Raw genomic sequence first — 22753 nt, 5'->3', positions numbered from 1 at the left:
TATTTCCCCATTTTGAGTTTTATATATAGGCAATATCTCTTAGTTTATGGTAGTTTTTCACTCTCTTTAAAGGTGTTTTTGATGAATAGATATTCTAAATTTTAATGCAACTGAATTTACCCTTCTTTTCCTGATGCTGTTTCTACAAATTCCTCCCTATTTTTATCTCAAAGATTTTCTCCCTCTTCTAAAAGTTTTAAAATTTTATCTGTAACCCACTTCAAATTAATTCCTCTTCTGTGGTAGGGAACCAGTTTTATTTTTTTCCATATAGATAATTAATTGTCCTCATACTATTTATTGAATTCCTTCCCCCACTGACAAGCTGTGCTGCATCTTCGTATATCAAGTTGCATGTTTTAGATCCTTTTTTTTTTTTTTAATCTGCCCAAATACTTACTTCATTCTGTGTTTACTTCAGGTCCCATTTTCTTCATGACACCATCCCAGACTATTGAATCCAGTGATTTCTTCCCATTAATTCCTGAATTCTTACATATTCCACCTTAAGTTATAATTACATAAGTTTATGTCAGTAAGGTTAAGAACCATTTTTTCTACATCATGCTTCCCATAATGCCTAGTACTATATATTTTTTAGGATATCAAATAGAGTTGAATATATTGAAACTAAAAGGAAAACTGGGAAATAGTAGCTCATAATTTTTCCCACTAGATAGAAGTAGGTAGACATTGGAGAATGCATAATAAAGACAGGTTAGAGGGAGTAAACACCATAATCCAGAAACTGTATTTCATCCTACATTAGTCCTTTAGTCCTATCTCATAATTAAAATTAGATTGCTTCTGTTCTCTTTATGGTCCTACTATGTGATTAAAGTGCTAATGAAAGTAAAATTATAAAACAGTAAGAAACAAGGCTGGGAATGAAATAACCTCTTTGAAGCCTTAACTATTTTTATTTATTTTTATTTTTTATTTTTTATTTTTTTTAACTTTTTATTAAACTTCTTTTTTGTTTAAGACACTACTAAGTAGGTGGTTCAAGTTGGATATATCCATTTAAATTCATTTTTGAATTAAAGTATACAAACTTTTTAATCCAACAATTTTACTTTTAGGAATTTGTGATGCAAATATATTTGGATATGTGTATTAAAAATTATTGTATAAAGATATTGTTCAGCTGTGTTATAACAGTAAAAGCTGGGGAAAGACTATATTAATCAGACTAGTTATATAAATTAAGTCATTCATTCAATGGAATATTAAGAAGAAATAAGGTAAAGCTATATGTATCAAACAGAGAAACGTATCTATAATGTAACAAGTGTAAGGAAGCACTAAATTTTCAAAGATCCACATAAATGCAAACATACATGAGTGTGTATGTAAATATATAGTGCCCAAGTGAAAAGTATCTCCAGTGGAAAGTTAAAATTGTTGAACCTACCTTGACACATCATAATCACCCACAGTCCATAATTTACATTTGAGTTCACTTTTAGTGTTTTGTATTCTGTGGATTCAGACAAATACATGACGTATATCCATCATTATGGTATCATTATGGCCCTAAAAATTCTGTGTCCCACCTATTCATCTCTCCTCTACCCCACAAAAACACAATTCCTGGCAACCACTTACCCTTTTACTACCTTTATAGTTTACCTGTATCAGAAAGCCATATTGTTGGAATCATAAAGTATATCACCTTTTCAGATTGTTTTTTTCCCTTAGTAATATACATGTAAAATGCTTCCACGTCTTTTTTTTTTTTTTTAATACTGAATAATACTCTATTGTCTGGATATACCACACTTTATCCATCACCTACTGAAGGACATTATGGTTGCTTCCAAGTTTTAGCAATCAAATATGAGCTGCTATAAACATTAGTGTACAGATTTTTGGGTGGACATAAGGTTTTGAATCTTTTGGATAAATATCAAGGAGTGCAATTGTTGGATCATATGGGAAAAATATGTTTAGTGTTACAAGAGATTACCAAATTGTCTTCCAAAGTAGCTGTAACATTTGGAATTCCTACCAGCAGTCAGTCAGTAAGGGTTCTGTTTCTCCACATCCTCCCCAGCATTTGGTGTTGTCAGTGTTCTGAATATTGGCCATTCTACTAGTTGTGTGTGAAACCTCATTGTTTTAATTTGTATTTCCCTGATGACTTAAGGTATGTAGCATCTTTTCATTTACTTACTTTCCATTTGTGTATCTTCTTGGTGAAGTGCCTGTTGAGATATTTGGCCCATTTTTTAAATTGAGTTGGTAGTTTATTTATTGGTTTTTAAGAATTCTTTGTATATTTTGGATAACATTCCTTTATTAAATATCTTTTACAAATATTTTCTCCCAGTCCGTGGTTTGTCTTCTTCTTATTTTGACATTGTATATTGCAGAGCACATAGACTTAATTTTAATGAAGTTCTGCTTATCAGTTCTTTCTTTCATGGATTGTGCCTTTCGTGTTGTATCTGAAAAGTCATTGCCATAACCAGGGTTATCTTTCTGTTCCACTGATCTATTTGTTCTTTTGCCTATACCACACTGTCTTGATTACTTCAGCCTGGAAGTAAGGTAATGTCAGTCCTCCAGCTTTAATTCTCCTTCAGTGTTATGTTAGCTATTCTGGGTCTTTTGCCCCTTTCTGTAAACTTCAGAATCGTTTGTCAATATCCACAAAATAACTTGCTAGGATTTTAATTGGGATTGCATTTAATCTATAGGCCGATTTGGGAAGAACTGACATCTTGATAATATTGAGTCTTCCAATCCGTGAACATGAGATATCTCTGCATTGATTTTCTTTTATTTTGTTCATTATCATGTTATAGATTTCCTCATACAGATGTTATATACATATTTTGTTAGATGTATACCTAAGTATTTCATTTTGGGGAGTGCTAATGTGAAGAGTATCATGTTTTTAATGTCAAACTGTGTATTTATTGTTCGTATATAGGAAAGTGATTGGCTTTTTTATATAAATCTTGTATCCTGCAACCTTGCTATAATTGCTGTTCTTGGAGTTATTTTATCAATTCTTTCAGATTTTCCACATAGATGATTATGTCATCTGTGAACAAGGACAGTTTTATTTCTTCCTTTTCAATCTATATGCTTTTTATTTCCTCTTATTGAATTAACTAGAAACTCTAGCTTTGGATTTAATCTTCTTTTTCTATTTTTTCTAAGGTGGAAACTTAGATTATTGTTTTTAGCTTTTTCTTTTCTAATATGTATATACATAGCTGATGCTATAAATTTCCGTCTTAAGCACTTCCTTCATCCCACAATTTTCATTTCCATTTAGTTCGAAATACTTCTTAATTTCTCTTGATTTCTTCTTTGATCTACTTGTTATTTGGAAATTTGTTATTTTGTTTAATCTCCACATATTTGGGGAATTTTCACTTACCCTCCTGTTGCTGGTTTCTGGTTTATTTAATTAATTTGTTTATCTATTTTTAAAGATATTTATTTATTTATTTATTCATGAGATACACACAGAGAGAGAGGCAGAGACACAGGCAGAGGGAGAAGCAGGCTTCATACAGGGAGCCTGACGTGGGACTTGATCCCAGGTCTCCAGGATCAGGCCCTAGGCGGAAGGTGGCACTAAACCGCTGAGCCACCCAGGCTGCCCTGGTTTCTGATTTAATTCCTTTGTGGTCTAAGAGTGAACATTGTATAATTTCTATTCATTTAAATTTTATTAAAGTCTGTTTTATAGCCCAGAATGTGGTCTCTTGGTTAATGTTTATGTGAGCTTGAGAAAATACTGCTGCTAAGTAGTCTATAGGTTTCACTTAATATTCACTTGATTGATGGTGTTGAGTTCAGCTAGATCCTTACTGCTTTTATGCCTTTTGGGTCTTTCCATTTCCGATAGAGGAGTATTGAAGACTCCAGCTGTGGTAATAGGTACATTTATTTCTCCTTGCAGTTCTATCAAGTTTTGCCTTGTGTAATTTAATGCTCTGTTCTTAAGCATGTACCATTAAGGATTTCTAGGTCTTCTTAGAAAATTAATCTCGTAACATTATATAATGCATTTTTTTGAACCGATAGCTTTCCTTGCTTTGAAGTCTGCTTTGTCTGAAATGAATTAAATTTGCTTCCTTTTAATTAATGTTAGTATAGTGTAGTATTCTCCATCCATTTACTTTTACTCTATGTGTGTCTTTACACTTACAGTATGTTTTTTGTAATTGGGTCTTAGCTTTTTTTATTCCCTCTGATAGTCTCTATCTTTTAACTGGTACCTTTAGGACATTAACAAAGTGATTATTGAAACAGTGGAATTAATACCTTTTTTTTTTTTTTTTTACAGTTTTCTATTTGTCACCTTTGTCCTCTGTTTCTGTTTTTGCCTTTCACTTATTTTCTGTCTTTAGTGGTTTAAGTCAACATTTTATATGGTTTCAGTTTCTCCTTTTTAGCACGTAAATTATATTTGTTTTTACCTTTTTTGTGTGGTTGCCTTGTGGTTTGCAGTATGTAAGATATTAAACTTATCTGTGTTCATTTTCAAAGAATACTAAACCACTTTACAGGCTTTGGGATTACTTTATAATAACAAAATAATCCTAATCCCTCCTTCCCATCTCTTATATCATTGCTGTTATTTATCTCACTTTATATATGTACATACATATGTATACATTATCATATATGATTGAATACATTGTTATTATTTTTGAATAAGCTATTCTGTTAGCTCAATTAAGAATAAGAAAAAATAAAATTTTAATGTGAAAATTATTTTATTCCTTCTTTAATATTCCTTTACTCTTATGTAGGTCTGAGTTTCTGATCTGTATTATTTTCCTTCTCTCTAAACAACTTCATAATATTTCTTATAAGGCAGACCTATTGGCAACAAATTTCTTCAGTTTTTATTTGCCTAAGAAAGTCTTTATATCTCCTTTGAAGTTTGTTTTGTCAGGGCACAGAATTCTAGGTTGGCGGATTTTTTTCTTTCACCAACTTTATATATTTCACTCCATTTCCTCCTCCTTATATGGTTTCTGAGGAGAAGTCAGATGTAATTATTCCTTTATAAGTAAGGTCTTTTTTTTTTTTTTTTTTTTTGTCATTTTTCAGGATTTTTTCTAGTTTGAAAATGAAATGCTAGGTATAGTGTGGGGTTTTTTTGTTTGTTTTTGTTTGTCTGTTTGCTTTGTTTTGTTTTGTTTTGTTTTGCATTTATCCTGCTTGGTGTTCTTTGAGTTTCCTGTGTCTGTGGCTTGGTGTCTGACATTAATTTAGGTAAATTCTCAGTCGTTACTATTTTAAATAACTCCGATTCTTTCCTCAGTGATATCCGGTCTAGTTCAGCTAAGGCATTCTTCATTTCTCTTAGTGTTTGTCGTCTCTAGCATTTTTTGGTTCCTTATTAGAATTTACTCTCTTGCCTTATATTGCTCATTTGTTCTTGCATGCTATCTATTCATTAGAACCTTTAGCATATTAATCATAGTTGTTTTGAAATCTTAGTCTGTTAATTCCAGCATCCTTGCCATGTCTGGTTCTGATGCTTGTTTTTTCTCTTCAAATTGTGTTTTTGCATTTCAGTATGTTTTACAGTTTTTTTAATAGCTAGACATGATGTACTGGGTAAAAGGAACTGCTATAAATAGGGCTTTAGTATTGGTAGTGAGGTATGGGTGGGGAGGGGAAACATTCTGTAGTCCTGTGATTAGGACTAATCTTTTAGAATGAGCCTTTGCTTTTGGACTGTGAACTCCAGAAGTATTTCACATTTTTTTTCTAACCTTTTAGTTGGGTCAGGTGGTTAGAGTTGGCTATTTCTCTTCTCCTAGGTCATGTAGGGTCTGATAATATTCTAGTAGGTCAGGCTCTGATTAACTAGTTTCTTCTGAGGGCAGACCTTGTAAAACAAACAAACAATAATACCCAGAGTATTCTGGCACAGTTCAAAAATGGTTCCTTATCCCCTCCCCCTTCTGGAAGCAGGCAGGGATTTTTCTGATATTTACTCCCAAGAACCTGATTGAGCTCTTGGCAGTAACTCAGAAGTTTGAGAGCTTCACCATGACTGGATCCACCTGGAGTTTTTGACTCTGAGTTATATACCTTGAGCTCCGGCAACTCATCAATTACAGTTCACCTTAGCACTGGTTTCTGCTGCAGTTTCTGCTCATGAATCTGCTCTAGTGAGCTGTGATTCCCTTTATTTTCCTGTCTTTCTCCAGTCTTGGAAGCAGTGGTTTGTGCTGTGTACTCCTCTCTCTTACAGATCTGAGAACAGTTGGTGAAATTTTTTCTATTTGGATCTTTTACTTGTTAGGACAGAGTAGCATTACTAAGTTCCTTACATGCAGAATCAGAAACCAGAAGTTCATGTTACTTTCGAAATTAAAGTTTAAATGTGTAACAGATGACCCGACTTTAAATAATAAATGGAGTGATTCAAATAATGATTTTTATTAAAACTATTTTGAAAAGCTTCTCTACTAATAGGCTAAGAAGTTGTGGAATACACACTGTATATAGTTTTATTAAAAATAAATACATTCTCTTGTCACTGAAGTAGGAATTGTTTATATTTTAGATAATGTTCAGTCATCCAGGCCTAGACATTCAGGACAGAAGTATAGAATATGTACAACGGCAAATATCCAAGGAATGTGGAAGCCTAAAGTCCCAAAATAGGGTAAGTGATCTTAGTTTTATCTTCTGATATGGAATATAATTAGCATACAAGTGAAGTTTTTTTAGTCCTTCTATTTTCCATGTGGCTGAATTACACTAGAAAACTTTTTTTTTTTTTTTTTTAAATTTTTTTTTTTTTAATTTTTTATTTATTTATGATAGTCACAGAGAGAGAGAGAGAGGCAGAGACACAGGCGGAGGGAGAAGCAGGCTCCATGCACCGGGAGCCTGATGTGGGATTCGATCCCGGGTCTCCAGGATCGCGCCCTGGGCCAAAGGCAGGCGCCAAACCGCTGCGCCACCCAGGGATCCCTAGAAAACTTTTTTTTATGTATAGATTTGCTACATGCATGTTTATAAACATTATTACTTAAATTTAATTTAAATTTCTGGTTTGAGCCTGGGAATTGCCACTGTGTATTATCACTGGATAAAGCCAATAGGAATTATGTATTGTTAATTGAATAGACTGTATCCATCATTCCACCTTTAGCCCAGATCTAAAGGTGTTTTTTAGCCCCACTTCCAAATATCTTGAGAATGGAAGTTTGTCTCAACCTGGATCAGGTGCTATCCTGTAGGCCAGTCACTGTGTCCAGGGACTGGGACTGGGACTAGGAAATACAAATGTGACTACAAGAAGCCCACTTGTATTAACTAAAGGGAAAGGTCATTTTGATTTAGATTCCATTTGATTTATCCCCAAAAAGATTAATTTGCTCCCTGGCCTCAGGAAGACAGTCTAGTCAGAAAGGGGGTGGGAGAAGGCAGAAAGGGAGGAAATGAGAACAAGTGAGTGTAGTGTGTTTTAAGTCATTTTCAGAGATTCATATAGCCAAGCTGTATACATGTATGTCTATATATTAGTTTGCAAGGGCTATCATAACAAAATACCAGACAGAGTGGCTTAAACAAAAAAATTATTTTCTCACAATTCTGGAAACTGAAAGTCCAAAATTAAGATGTTGGCATCTTTGGTTTCTTCTGAGGCTTCTCTTCCTGGCTTGTAAATGTCTACTTTTTGGCTCTGTCCTCACATGGTCTTTCTTTTGTGTACCCAAATTTCTGGTGCCTCTCTCTGTATGTCCAAATTTCTCTTTCTTTCCTCCCCCCACCTTTCTTTTTTTTTTTTTTTTTTAAAGATTTTATTTATTCATGAGAGGCAGACTGAGAGAGGCAGAGACACAGACACAGACATAGGGAGAAGCAGGCTCCATGCAGGGAGCCTGACGAGGGACTCAGTCCTGGGTCTCCAGGATCACGCCCTGGGCTGAAGGTGGCATTAAACCGTTGAGCCACCCGGGCTGCACCCCACTCCCGCTTCTTTTTAAAGATTTATTTTATTTATTTTAGAGAGTGGAAGAGTGTGAGCACTTGTGAGCAGGGGGAGGGTTCCTCTGGAAAGGAAGAGAATTTCCAGCAGACTCTTGGCTGAGTGTGAAGCTCCACACAGGGCTCGATCTCACAACTCTAAGATCATGACCTGAGCTGAAAATAAGAGTTGGATACTTCTATGACTGAGCCACCCTGGTGCCCCCAGATTTCCTTGAGAGGATACCAGTCAAATTGGATTAAGACCCATTGTAGGGATCCCTGGGTGGCGCAGCGGTTTGGCGCCTGCCTTTGGCCCAGGGCGCGATCCTGGAGACCCGGGATCGAATCCCACGTCGGGCTCCCGGTGCATGGAGCCTGCTTCTCCCTCTGCCTGTGTCTCTGCCTCTCTCTCTCTCTCTGTGACTGTCATAAATAAATAAAAATTAAAAAAAAATTAAAAAAAAAAAAGACCCATTGTAAAGACCTTATTTATATGTAGTTACCTTTTAAAGGCCTTATATTCAAAAAAAATAAAAATAAAAATAAAAAATAAAGGCCTTATATTCAAATGTAGTCACGTTCTGAAGTACTGGGGTTTAGGGTCTTAACTTATAAATTTGGGAGTACACAGTTCAGCCCATAACATTCCGCCCTCTGGTTTCTCACATTCATCCCCTGACAACAGCCTTTAAAGTCTTAACCCATTCTAGTATCAATTCTAAGTCCTGGATCTTATCTTAACTCAAATGTAGGTGAGACTTAAGATGTGATTCCTCTCTACCTGGGAACCTGTAAAGCAAGACAAATTACTTACTTTCAAAATATGATGGGAAAGACAGAATAGATACTCCCTTTTGATAAGGAAGAAATCTTGGAAAGAAGAAAACAGTCATGAGTCCTAAGCAAGTCTAAAACCTTGAAAATAATCCTCTTTGGCTTTGGCTCAATGCTTTGTCCTGTGAGCCCAGCAGAGTGGTGATCCCAAACCCTCAACAGTGGGTAATATAGCTTCATACCCAAGGTTTCAGGTTTCTGATCCACTGAAGCTGAGAATTGACCCTGCCCTGTGGAAGTGAGAGAGCCTCACCTTTGGGATCATTCTTTCCTATTCTTAAAGGATAGCACATGTTTTCAGTCAGATAGCTCTATTTGCCAGTCCTGTAAATCCTAGAAGTGCAAAAGCTGTTCTTCATTTCATCCTACCTGTTCCCCGTAGTCCCACGTGGCAGCATTGTCGCTGAGATGGTTGATTAGATTCAGGAATCACATCGTAATCTTTATTATATGATTGGTCAGCCACACCTTTGGTGTATTCTCTCCAGAACGTGCTTTCTCAATTTTTGCACTATCCGTAGACTTCCAACTCTTTAAGATCTGCTTTTTGCTTAAAAATTTCTACTTCAGTTTATCCCTTTCCTCTCACATTTTAGTATTAGCCTCAAGGAGAAACCGGGTGCCTTCAACACTTTGCTTAGAAATCTCTGCCAGATATCCAAGTCCATCACTCACAAATTCTGTCTTCCACAGAACACTAGCATATAATTCATCCACATTCTTTACCAATTTATTGTAAGTATCACCTTTCCTCCAGTGTCATTTCATCTAAGCCTTCACCAGAAGCACATTTAATGTCCATATTTTACCAACAGTCTCCTCAGGCTGTTTTGTAACATGCACCCCAAAACTCTTTTAGCCTCTACCCATTACCCAGCTCCAAAGGCATTTCTATATTTTTAGGTCCTTGTTAACAGCAACACTCCAATTCTTGGTACTAGAATCTATAATGAATCAGGGTTCTCCAGAGAAACAGAATCAACTAGTTGTGTGTATATATACACAGAGATTTATCTTAAGGAATTGGCTCATGAAATAATAGAAGTACATACGCAAAATATGCAGGTGGGCTCTCAGGCCTGAGACTTGAGGAAGAGTTGCAGTCCCATCTAAAGGCAGGCAGTCTGCTAACAGAATTCTGACTTGGCTTGGGAGTGGTCAGCCTTTATACTGTTAAGGCCTTCAACTAATTGACAAAGTCTGCTTATGTAGTGGAAGATAATCTTCATTCACAATCCATGAATTTAAAGATTAATCTCATCCAAGAAACATCTTCACTTAAACATCCAGAATAATGTTTGATCAAATATTTGGCACTGCAGCCCCTCCAAATTGACAGGTAAAATTAACCTTCACCATTCTTATTGCCAATTTCATTTCTTTCCTTTTAAGGTCCCTTTGAAATCAATCCGACATGTCAGCTTTCAAGATGAGGATGAGATTGTCAGAATAAACCCTCGAGATATCTTAATACGTCGTTATGCAGACTACAGACATCCTGACATGTGGAAAAATGACTTAGAGAGAGATGATACTGATTCCAATATTCAGTTTTCTAAACCAGACAGTAAAAAATCAGACTATCTGTACTCTTGTGGGGATGAGACTAAGTTAAGTTCACTCAAAGACTCTGTGGTATTTAAGACACAGCCTTCCTCGTTAAAATTTAAGAAGTCAAAACGAAGAAAAGAAGATGGTGAACGTTCCCGCTGCGTATACTGCCAGGAAAGGTTTAATCATGAAGAAAATGGCAGGGGGAAATGTCAGGATGCTCCAGACCCTATTAAAAGATGCATATATCAAGTTAGTTGCATGCTCTGTGCAGAGAGCATGTTATATCATTGTATGTCAGACTCAGAGGGAGATTTTTCTGATCCCTGTTCATGTGACACTAGTGATGACAAGTTCTGCTTACGATGGTTAGCCCTAGTAGCTTTGTCTTTCATTGTACCATGTATGTGCTGCTATGTCCCTTTGAGAATGTGCCATCGTTGTGGTGAGGCGTGTGGGTGCTGTGGCGGGAAACATAAAGCTGCTGGATGAAAGGATCCAGTGCCAAAATGAGCTTAAAATCTTTGTTTCCAGGAATTAGGTAACTTGGATTTGTGGAAGCTTTTGGCAAGCAATATGAAATCTTGCCTGGTATCATTGGGGCCACACGTGGAGGAAGCAGAACTTGTTAGTTCTTGGCATTTCACAAATGCTAGCCATGCCTAACTCTTTCCCTTCAGTGCATGGCATGTTTTGTTACAGGTTGTAAAGAGTATTTGCAAAAGGAAACAGTTTCTGATTATTGGTTATAAAAAGTGAGCATAAAATATCCAACTAAAAGGGATTAATTTTTGGCATTTTTGTATATTTATGCATTAGGTGATGGGACTTTTAAAGGTTTGAATTCATTAAGACATGAACTAAAAGTGCACTAGGGGACAGTTGATTTCAGTCTAAGAAAAGTTAACACTTGGGAATTGTAAGAAGTAAAACAAGTACAACTAAATCATTTATTAGTTGTTTTTTGAAAGCGGTTTTATGTATAAATAACAAATGTTTATATTTAACTAAATATAAGGTACGAATTATCACATATTAAACTTTTCTTCCCCTTCCTAGTTCTGGAGTAGATGTACATATATCTACTGTCACATTCCATTATATTTTGAATATTTTACTCGTCTAGTTAATAACGTTTTTATTCCATGTGAATGATTTGATATTTTCATCCTCATTTCCCTTTGGCTACAGTTTATATTGAGTTCTATCTCAATACATTCTGGTAATCTAAAACCTTTAAAAATATTCTAATAGCCTTGAGTGACCAATTTTTTTTTTTTTAAGCACAGATGTAATTGTCTAATGTTCTGATGGGAATGTAACACTTATTTTTATATAAAAAGACTGAGTAAACATAGAAAAAAGTGAGGTTTTGGGGTTGTTGTTTTGTTTTTTGTGGTATTCAACCAGCAAGTTGTTTTCTTTCAGATTTTCCTCCTTCAAAAAAAAATCATATTGCATTTACAAATGTTTTACATAGCAAAAAATGTAACTGGATAGTTCATGTAAAAGTTTTCTCCTGAGATCTCCATTTATCATTCTGCTAAACTAGAATATGTTCAGCTGTGTTAATAATCTTTTAGCTTCATTCTCAGTGCTTATTATTCATGTAACAATAACTTTTCCCAGTTGCATTTTACTTTATTTAAACTTGCCAAAAGCAAAATTATTTTATGTTAAAATATATACTAAACTATCCCAGGAAAGTATTTAATCCAACATTGTGAATGAAATATCTTGTACATATAATTTTATTTCTTTTGCAGAGCATTGTATTGCTGGATGTTTTATTTACAAAGTAGTTGGATAAATGTTCCAACAGATTGTTTGAAGTAGTTGGGTTCAATTTGTCTGGTTGGGTGTTTTGTTGTTGTTTTTTTGTTTTGTTTTGTTTTGTTTTTTGGTAAGTGTTACATTAAAACTCTAACAAGTAAAGGTTCTTTAAGAACATTCCCTTAGAGGGATAAAATTGAGAAGTGTGCCTTTTTTTTAATGGCTTGAAGTTTCAGAAGTGATAAGATTAAAATCACACTACCATTTGAAGCTCATTTCTATGCAGGTTTTAAAATGTCATTTATGTATCATTCTTTTTACATACCATATTTAAGCTTGTGTTAGCTTTCTTCTTTTGCCCCAGATCAAACTGAACAATGTATATAACACTGTCTGTAAAATACTTTTTTTTAAGAAAGCATTTATATTTATATGACAGCTTGAACTGACAACATTGTGTATATAGATCATCTTGAAGTATTATTTCACATTGAAAAGAAGAAAAATATATTGATAACTATAGATGTTATGAAGAAGAGGTTATTTCTAGTTTTGTATTAAAAAATCAATTGGATGAACTAAATCCAAAATATGACACTGTAGCAGCAGTTTTAAGACTTATTTTTACTGTTTATATAATTGAACACTGCTACATCAGATGATCTTCATCCCTGAAGTTTTCAGCTAAACTTGGTTTCCTAGAATAGACTGTTAACTTTCAAAATTACTTTTTATTGGTAAAATGGAAATATTGATTTTCCTTGTGAATGAATTTTCTTATTTGTAAGTGCTGAGTTCATAATTCAGGTTTGAGCAAGGTGTGAATAACTGAAGAAAATAACTTGCTGGGTTTATAGGAATATGCTGTGGAAATGAACTGTGTATATACTTCTGGGAAGAACAAATTTAATCATTTCTTCTGTTAAGCACTAATCAGTATAGTGCAACTCCTGGTTCTGTACTGTATTTTATATGCAACATATATGCTTTAATATTTTAATGTTTGTGCATTAATATTTTCGATTTGTTTAACCACTTTGCTGCTAAGATTTTGCCATCCCATTCCCATTTTTTCCTTTACAATTTTAAACAAGTTTCTTCATTAAAAACTATGGTGATGAAATGTTTTTTATTTCACCTTGGATCTTTATAATTAACACACTCAGATTCCAAACCAGTTTAGAAGACTAACTGATAATATAATGTTACCTGAATCCCTATGTCAGAATGTTCTCTTGAGTGAATTAGAATGTGTAAAAAGGATAGTTTAAATTCCTCATTCTTAAAACTTGTATAGGTTTGTTCAGGAATATTTTCTTCTTCTGCAGACAGTTTTGGCACTGCCAACTGGCTTTTCCTCTGAAACCTTTCTCTTTGCTTTTAATCTGGTAGCATAAAAAAATGGCTAAACCAGCTTAAGTTATAGTAAATATTGAAAACGAAATCGTCTAGATGGCATAACAAAGACTTTGGTCTGAAGGCTTCTTGTGTTCAGAACTAATAATTCATAAATGATGTTCCTCCTGCCTTGACAGGGGAATCATTTGACTTCTGAAGAAATCTGAGGTATGGAACTTCAGCACCACCTACTGGATGATTCATAGACCAGAGACATAAGGTGGCAATCAGGATCTGACAGGTTCATCACTACTACCAATAAAAAGGGCTATTTAAGTAGTGGCCACCTCCAAACAAAGCAAGAGTTAAATATCTCAAAGGAACTGTAAAATGAACCTTTTCTCTAATGTGTCTTTTGGTCACTGAAAGATTTTAAGCACTTTTTTCTTACATATTCTGTCTTAAAATATTTATTGATATTCAGAACTGGCAATCAAACTTAATGGATGTGCCGAAGCATTTATAAAACCAATTCTTTTAACTTGCAAAAGCCATTACCAAAATGGTATTCTAATTTTCCTCCCATCACCAGCCAGGGAGAGTTTTTTTAAAAAATAAATAAACGTCACCTATATTTGATCATGACAACTTCAGAGAGTGTGTGTATGTCTCTGGGATGATGTTGGGACAGGGGTTAAAATTTAAAGGGGAAAACTTGAAACTACCTATTTTCATTGGTTATTCAGCAGTGCCTAAAATGAACTTTTGAAGTAATACAAATGCACTTTCAATTCATGTGTATAGTGCCATCTGATACCTTGGGTAAGTCTTGCTTTTTCTTTTCTTTTTCTCCCCACTGCCCCCCCACCCTTAATTGAATACCACAGAGGTGTTTTCTAACATACATACAAAGCCACAAAGTACAGAAAACGTACTTTCTTCCAGATGGGCAATTTAGAGGATGTTTCTTTTGTTGAAATTTAGGTTTCGGGTATTACTGTTTGGAATATGTGGGAAGATTGGGTTTTTAATTTTAGCCCAAAGATACCTTAAGCAAGTGTAACATATTTCGACATATAAAACTTTGAAAACTTTAGTTACCTAGAAAACAGATTCTTCACCAAATATTCTCATTCTTAATTTGACTTCCAGGACCACATTTCTCAGTAGAAGGGAAAGCACTAGAAACTTGCATTGTTGTTGCACTTAAAAATAATTGGTCTATAAACCATGATAATAATAGTACCATAAGGTGTTTGGAATGAGTCAAAACATTAAGAAATCACAACCTGAGATGATTTATATAACCTCCCCCCCCCAAAAAAAAATTCCACAACAACAACAAAAGGGCTTTAAGGTATTAAGGTACTGTTTGCCTAGCAGCCAGGTGGTTATAAAACTTTCATATGCTTTGATACACTGATGTTAGCCATTGTTCCTGAAAGCTCCTTAAATTGCATAAGTTGCTAGTTTTGAAACTTTTCAAGAATAATCTAGTTGAAAAACCTTTGTATTAAAGATACACAGAGATTTTTGTGAACATTGCAAGTATGTAGTGTCATTTGCTTTCTTTTCTTGACCTCAGAAGTGCCTCACTTGTATATTCCATTAAAAGCCTGACTGCATTCTTTCTAATAAGCAATGAAAAATTGTTTAACTCATGTCATGATGTATCTCCTTAGATATAGTTGATTAGCTTGATAGTTTGGATATATAATGTAAATATGCATATATAAGTTTGTAACTGTTTTTGTTACATCATACCCGTGTAATTGGACATATCAGATGATATCATAAGAATTTGTTTTTAATTACCTGATTAAACCTATCATTAAATACGAAAGGACTTTTTCTTACTCTTCTAGAGGGTAACTGTCACATAAGAGAATAATTACTTAAGGAAAAAGCAGTAGAAATGGACTATTTTGGTCGTTTTTTAAGGTATATTTTTAACTGAAAATTCATGTATATAGTTCATTTTATTGACATTTATTCATCCTTAACTGTATCCAGATTTATTATGGTCTGGTACCTATAAGTAGGTAAATACAATAAATATACACGTTATATTTATTGGTTTGAGAACGTGTTACTGCTAAATCTGGATTAAATGATAATCCTTGAATGATATGTGGGAAATTTTTAGCCCAAGACTACTACTGATTTTTTGTGTGTCCTACTCGGTTTCAGAGTTGCATTTGTAAAATAAACAAAAATAATAATCTAGATGATAAATTAATAAGGGGGCAGTACTCAAAAATCATAGCTTATTTCAACACCAGAGTAACTTTCGGATTACTATATTACAGTTATATTTACTTGAAGAATCAAGAATTAACTGTTTGCCATGAATTATGAAATGTAGTCTCGTGTTTATTTACAGATTTTCAGAAATTTGCTTTACATTCTTCACAATCAAGTTAATATCCAGAAGTAAGTAAAATAGTTTTTACATCAGAGAAATTGAAAACTAGGGTTTCTGCTTGGCCATCATAGTGGTCCATGCTCACAGTGGTCCTGAAAGAAAAAAAACATTGGTCTTAATAAAACTTGTTGACTCTTAAAATTAACTGCTTTAAGATTTGCAGTTTTATAGAGATCCTTTGAAATGATGGCTCAAAAAAATATATTCATAATAAAAGTCTAACAAAATCATAGTTGAAATGGTGTTTTCTTTTGTCTAACAGGTTTTTTTTGTTATATATTTTAAATGATCATTTTTAGTTCTCAGCCCCATAAGGAAGTGTTATCCTTTTTTTTTTTCTTTTTTACTAAAGAGTTTTAGGCTTCAAGAGGTTAAAAAATATTCCCAAGATCACATTAGAGGTACCAAGATTCGAACCAAATTGTCTTACTTTTTACTCACAATACAATTGTGTGTTTTGTTAATCAAGGGTTACAGATGTACTTAACAGAATTACTTTTTCTGTTAAAATGAAATTTTATGTAAACTGGAAAATTTTATAAGAAATAACTTAATTCTTTTTGTTTCAGTTCTTGTTGAACTATTCATCTACCTCACTAAGTTGTGGTGCACTATGCAACTGGCCTGTAGGCATCCTTAAAATTGAAAGAATAAGATTGTGATAGTACTTAAACATTTCATCAAGATAGATCAGTTTGTGCTGATCCAATAGAAAGTACTGAAGCCATACATGCTGTCCAGCCTGTGGTATTGTTCATTTGGCTCAATTGGATGGCATTTCCCTAAAGATTCTGAATCTGAGGGATTCTTTTTCACCAAAGCAGTGATAGTTCCTGTTGATGCAGTAGAAAACAATGTTCTCAGAATGAGTCTTCTGGATTCTGGACTCTTTTTTTCAAATAGTGAGCCATTTGTATGTCAACTCTTCAGAAAGCCGGTCATTGAACCAGAGTTGCATTTAGTGTCAGGGCTACTGACACATGGGTCACCATGAGGCTAGTGTCCCCTTTCTTTCCCTCAAACTTCATTTTAACCTAGAAATAATTTATAAAAGCCAATAGGTTGGGTGCAATTTGGAAAGGACAGGAAGAGCTCCACAATTCTTAATACTGCAATAAGATCTTTCTGGATGATAAAACTTTAAGGAGACCTGTTTAATTTTCATTTCTGTTAATTCTTAATTTTGCATTGTAAAATTGTAAGATACTTATCTAAATGATTTTTTTCATTTTAAAATGTGATAGAGAAGATCTTAAGGGTATTACTTGTCTAACATAAACCCCTTTTGCATCTTCTGCATTTTCCTCCCTCCTTGTCCCTGTTATAGGAATGTCTCCAACCTCTCCAAATTCATGAGGGGAAAAAAAATTCATGGAGAAGAAATTTCAGCAGTATATTACAATTCTTTTTAAAATGCTTATATTCTTCCCAGGAATGACCAGGAAGCTTAAATCTAGGTCTTTCATCAGTAAGGGAAACCAGCGTTTGACTATCACTTAAAATTTAAGAGAAAACAAGATGTACTAATTTGTGAACTCCTAGCTAGTTAATGGTTCTTATTAAAGTTATTATTAAATTTTTAAGGTGAAATGCACACAGGATAATACTCCAAAACTTTAAGGAAAAAAGGATGCATACCAAAGTACTTGAAATTGCTGATAAAGTTGAGGTCACTGACATTTTAGGATTGAGACTATACTAATCCCTTTTTACAGATTCGCACAGCACGCTTATTTTACAAATTCAGAAACAGGCCTAAGGAGGTTAAGTTGTCGATGCAAGGTCATTCACTCAATAACACAGCCTGTATTTTTAAAACCATGCATCCTGCTTCTTGAAGTGTATCTCTTGCAGGCACCTCAAATTCAGTAAGGGCCAAACTGATATACCTCCATTCTTCAAACCTTTTTATCTCTTCTCTCTCTTGATGGGTAGTGACAGCACTGTGTATGCAGTAGTCTCAGCTACAAACCTGGTCATCATCAGTTTCTCATTTTCTCTTACTTTCCACCATTAATTCACATTTTTTTACAGTTCTATTTGTGGCATGTCCTTCAAACCTGTGTTCTCTATTGTCACTGCCACTATACTAGTAGACATCATCTCATTACTGATGCCAACATCAGTTGGGGATTAGGCATTGAATTCCTTGTACATTTTTATTTTTAATAAAAAATGGTCTATATTTTGAATATGATTAGAAGGCAAAAGCACTTTAGGCTGCAACAAGATGATGATAAAAAGTAGACATCTAGAATGAAATATACCCGGATTCAGACAAAAGAAATGCTTTATGGTGGGATTGAGGCATCAAATGATAGTGACTTTGAAGAATACTTTGGCATTTAGGACCAGTTAGGGACTTAAGAGCAACATGAACTGTAAGGCACGAACTTACAAAACTGATAAACTTTAAACTGTATGTTCACCTTTTATTAAAGCTTCCTCCCCACCCCCTGCCATAATAAAAGCTCATCTATTTGTGGTGGTGGTGGTCATTTTATAAGAGCTTAGATGAAAGAAGAGTCCATTGCTGGAAACCTTTGGGATCCTACTGCTAATCACATCGTAAGTAAATGAGTAGCTCCATAATCAGGTGAGCCCATATTCAAAAGGATTTCTTTGCTTTTTACAACTCCCTTTTTCCCTAAAGAAACATCAAAAGTGATCTGCCTCCTATGTAACTTTTTGTTTTTAAGATTTTATTCATTTGAGAGCACACGAGGGAGGGGAGTGGGCAGAAGGAGTAGAGGGAGAAGCTGACTCCCTACTGAGCAGGGAGCCCAACATGGGGCTCGATCCCAAGACCCTGAGATCATGACCCGAACCAAAGGAAGATGCTTAACTGACTGAGCCCCCAAGCACCCCAGTGAAATTTTTTTTTCTTTTTTTTTTTTTTAATTTTTATTTATTTATGATAGGCACACAGTGAGAGAGAGAGAGAGAGAGGCAGAGACACAGGCAGAGGGAGAAGCAGGCTCCATGCACCGGGAGCCCGACGTGGGATTCGATCCCGGGTCTCCAGGATCGCGCCCTGGGCCAAAGGCAGGCGCCAAACCGCTGCGCCACCCAGGGATCCCTTTTTTTTTTTCAATAGAAGACTCAATACTGGTTTTGGATGTTGGGCTGTCATGTATTACCTCAAGTTCTGTCCTGACCACTTCACTGAAATGCTCTCAATAAAGTCCCCCACCAACTCACGTTTCTCCCCAACCTCATTTCTGAATCCAATGGATGTTTCTTAGATAGACCTCACCTCATTGAACAGCTTTTGACATATTATTTTCTTCTCACACTACACTATCCTGACTTCCTCGTTTCACTGGTCCCTCTTCTCTTTGCTAATATCCTCCCCCCTTTTCCAATCTTTACAGTCTGGAATTCCTTAGGATACAGTAATCGATTCTCTCTCTAGAAGTACTCCCCCAAGGAGATTTCACTAAGTCCCAGTTACCTGTCATACATACGTAGTGGTATCCGCAGTTAGGTCTTCTACTTGACATCTCCACATGGATATCTGGCATTTCCATTTCCATGAGACCACAACAACCCTTGACTCCCGCTCCACACCTGTTCTACCTCCAATCTGCCTTATTTTAAGAAATAATCATCGTTTACCCAGTCGCTCAAGGAATGCTTTTTTCCTCATCAAAGTTTTCAGATAGACTGAATCTGAATGGTTCTCGTCATGTGCACCACTACCATCTTAGTCCAAGCCTCACTCACCTTTTACCTGTACTTCCGTGACAGCTTCCTGCTTCCACTCTTTCTCTTCTCAGGTCTCTTATTTTTAGAATTGATTTATTACCTTCTGTCCATTGAACATTTGTGTTTTCCATTATCATAGTTTCAGATATATTCTTTTCATAATGACAATTATCTCCTCTTCTTTCCCACTTGTACTTTGTGGTCAGGTAATAAGGAAAGAGAACTTGATGTGTATATGCCTATTAGGTGCCAGGCACTGTGTTAAAGAGGTTCACATATATGATCTAATTTCTCAATAATTTTTGCAGTAGGTATGATTATTGCCATTTCACAAATTAGGAAACTGAAGGCATACCAAAATTAAGAAACTTACCTACATTTTTAATAGTGGGAACTGAAATCGAAACCCTGTTCTTTCTGACTCCCACTTTCCCGGCACTGTTCTGCCTCTGGTGGGTTTTCTTCCATTGTCCCCTCCTGAAGTCCCTGGTTTCTCCTCAACTTTGATTTATATTCCTTTATTGCTTTTGCTTATTCTGCCTTCTTTTCCTTCAAATTCTTGACTCGGGTTTTTTTCTCTCATATTCTGCATTTCCTCTTTTTATACTCACTGATATATTTTTATCCACAAATGATACTCAATACTCGATTTTCAAAGGGCCATCTGTAGGATTAGTTTCATAACTGCTATCTACATAAAAGCCATTTAAAGATGTTAAGCCTGGGGGCACCTGGGTGGCTCAGTCAGTGAGGCGTCTGCCTTTGGCTCAGGTCATGATCCCTGGGTCCTGGGATGGAGCCCTGTGTTGGGCTCCCTGCTCAGTGAGGAGTCTGCTTCTCCCTCTGCCCCACCTGCCTCATGCTTTCTCACACATGCTCTTTCTCTCCAATAAATAAATAAAACCTTAAAAAAAAAGATATTAAGTCTGCGTATGTGTTGTGTGTTGAAGACTTAGAAGATGACTAATTGGGAAGTCAGGGTGAGCCTCAGTAGCATATGTCTGCAGTGCCTTACATTCTGGTAAAGAGGCCATTATTTTCTTCCTGGTAATGGGATAACATTAAGTCTATAGTGCTTAATAAATACTGGCACTCATCCATTTCTTCCTGTAGTTTGATCCACAATTGATTAAAACCATCTCTATTTCTGATGATATGATATAGGTTTAATCTGTGTGTCTTAATAGAGAATTTCTCCTTTTCAACATTTAAAAATTATCTTTGTCTATATGAATATTTTTCTTCAGCTTTTAATTTTTTTCAATTTTTAATATGAGTAAATCTAATGATACATGATAGTGTTTTATTTCTTTATTTTTAAATATTTTATTTATTCATTCATGAGAGACACAGGCAGAGGGAGAAGCTGGCCCCATGCAGGGAGCCCGACATGGGACTCCATCCCAGGGCCCCAGGATCACGCCCTGGGCTGAAGGTGGCGTTAAACTGCTGAGCCACCTGGGCTGCTCTATGATAGTGTTTTAAAGCAGAAATAAATTGTTATTTATTAGTGGTAGCAGTATCTAATTTCCAAACTCTCCTGTGCTTCTCATCTGATTTAGAAAATTGTAAAAGAAATCAATTAAGAAGAATCGAACAACAAGAACTTTGGGAAAGTGGTGCTCAAGACTTAAATCAATCCTTGGACCACTGAACTTTCACCAACAAGAAGCTGAGAAAGCTGTATAGCCTCCAAAAGCCCACTTCAGATTTAGTTATGGAGGATAATAAAAAAGGATTTAAGTTACGGTAGTAGGCTGAATAATTGTCCCTAAAGATAACAGGTCCTAGTCCCTGGAACCTGTGTTACCTTATATTTAAAAATGGTCTCTGCAGGTGTGACTAACAAAAGGATCTTGAGATAGATTGTCTTGGGTTATGCAGATGGGCCCTAAGTACAATTTCCTGAGCTAAAATCAAGAGTCAGATGCTGAACCAACTGAGCCACCCAGATGCCCCAAGAGATTATTTTAAGTTATTCAACAAATACTTATTAAGGGAATACCAGGGTAAACAAGATAGACATGTTACCTGCTTTTGTGCATCTTATACTCTAGGTAGGGAAGAGAGTGCTCAATAAACAACTAAATCAGAGGATTGAAAGTTGTGTACAGAAATTCAATATTTAGTTGGAATACAGAGTACCTGAGTGGCCAATGACAGCCTAAGAGACTGGCTATTGAGATGAGGCCCAAATGTCAATAAGAAGCCAGCTATATGAAAATGAGAAGAGTACATTCCAGGAATAGAGAACAGTTCTGGAACTCCTATCTGACTTGCTTCTCCTTAACATACAAAGGATTATACTTCCCCACCATCTTGCAAGTACGTGGGGTTATGGACAAGTTCTGGAAAACTGGTTGTGAGAAAAAGTGATAGAAACAATTTTCTGGCTGATGTATGACCCTCTCTTCTACTATAATAGATATTGATGAAGTTGCATACCGAAATGGTGGAAGCTCAAGATTGAGGCTGCCTGAATTACTGAGTCCTCATCATGGACATCAGTTGTCTTATGGAATTGCCTAGCCCCACCGGATATTTTGTGTGACTTGGGGATTTTATATTGCAGGAACATAACCTATCCTATCCTGTGTCATGCAGACCCTGAGGTTGGAACAAGTTTTGTAGCTTTCAGGATGAGCTAGAAGACCAGAAGAAGAGTAGAGTGAGCATGGGAAAACAGTCAGAGGTCAGATCATAAAGGCTTTGTAAACTGAGGTAAGGACTTTTTGCTTTACTCTAAGTATGAGAGGAAATAATGAAAGGGTTTTAACTGGGGGGTGACATTTTATAATTTACAATTCTAAAAGATTACTCTGGTAATTCTATGGAGAACTGATTGAGGAGGAGGAAGGCAAAACAGAAAGCAGGGTGGCCAATTAGAAGGCTGTTATAGTGGTCTTCATGAATTATCTCGTTTGGATCAGGGTAGTGTTAGTAAGCATGAACAGAGGTGGACAGACTCCACAGCAGTTTTGGAGGACGCATCAGAAGGACTTCCTAATGGACGAAAAGGAGTGTGTGAGAGGAGGGAATGAATGAAAGAGAATAATCTTTGGGCTTAAGTCTAGAGGGATGTTGACGTATGTAGGCTTAGGGAAGGAGCAAGTCTTGATGGGGGTGGAAAAGAAAGCCATATCACATTTAAGGTGA

General features: G+C 35.6%; 1 protein-coding gene across 2 annotated transcripts in view; it reads left to right on the top strand.

Annotated features, from left to right (window-relative positions):
* SPRED1 (sprouty related EVH1 domain containing 1) overlaps positions 1-13249 on the top strand; it is a 120054-nt gene extending 106805 nt beyond the window's left edge. The window contains exons 6-7 of one of the 2 annotated variants that reach the window (XM_041740734.1): positions 6554-6655; positions 10195-13249. In XM_041740734.1, coding sequence (XP_041596668.1) covers positions 6554-6655; positions 10195-10845 — 753 coding nt within the window. In that variant the 3' untranslated portion in view covers positions 10846-13249. The remainder of the gene's footprint in view (positions 1-6553; positions 6656-10194) is intronic. The other variant, XM_041740741.1, reaches the window with a different exon arrangement.
* The last annotated feature ends 9504 nt before the right edge of the window (positions 13250-22753 follow it).

Source organism: Vulpes lagopus, chromosome 2 (genome assembly GCF_018345385.1).
Source record: "Vulpes lagopus strain Blue_001 chromosome 2, ASM1834538v1, whole genome shotgun sequence".
In the NCBI taxonomy this organism is placed as follows: domain Eukaryota; kingdom Metazoa; phylum Chordata; class Mammalia; order Carnivora; family Canidae; genus Vulpes; species Vulpes lagopus.
The sequence above is the reverse complement of the archived record's forward strand: the minus strand, read 5'-3'. Positions and strand labels throughout refer to the sequence as shown.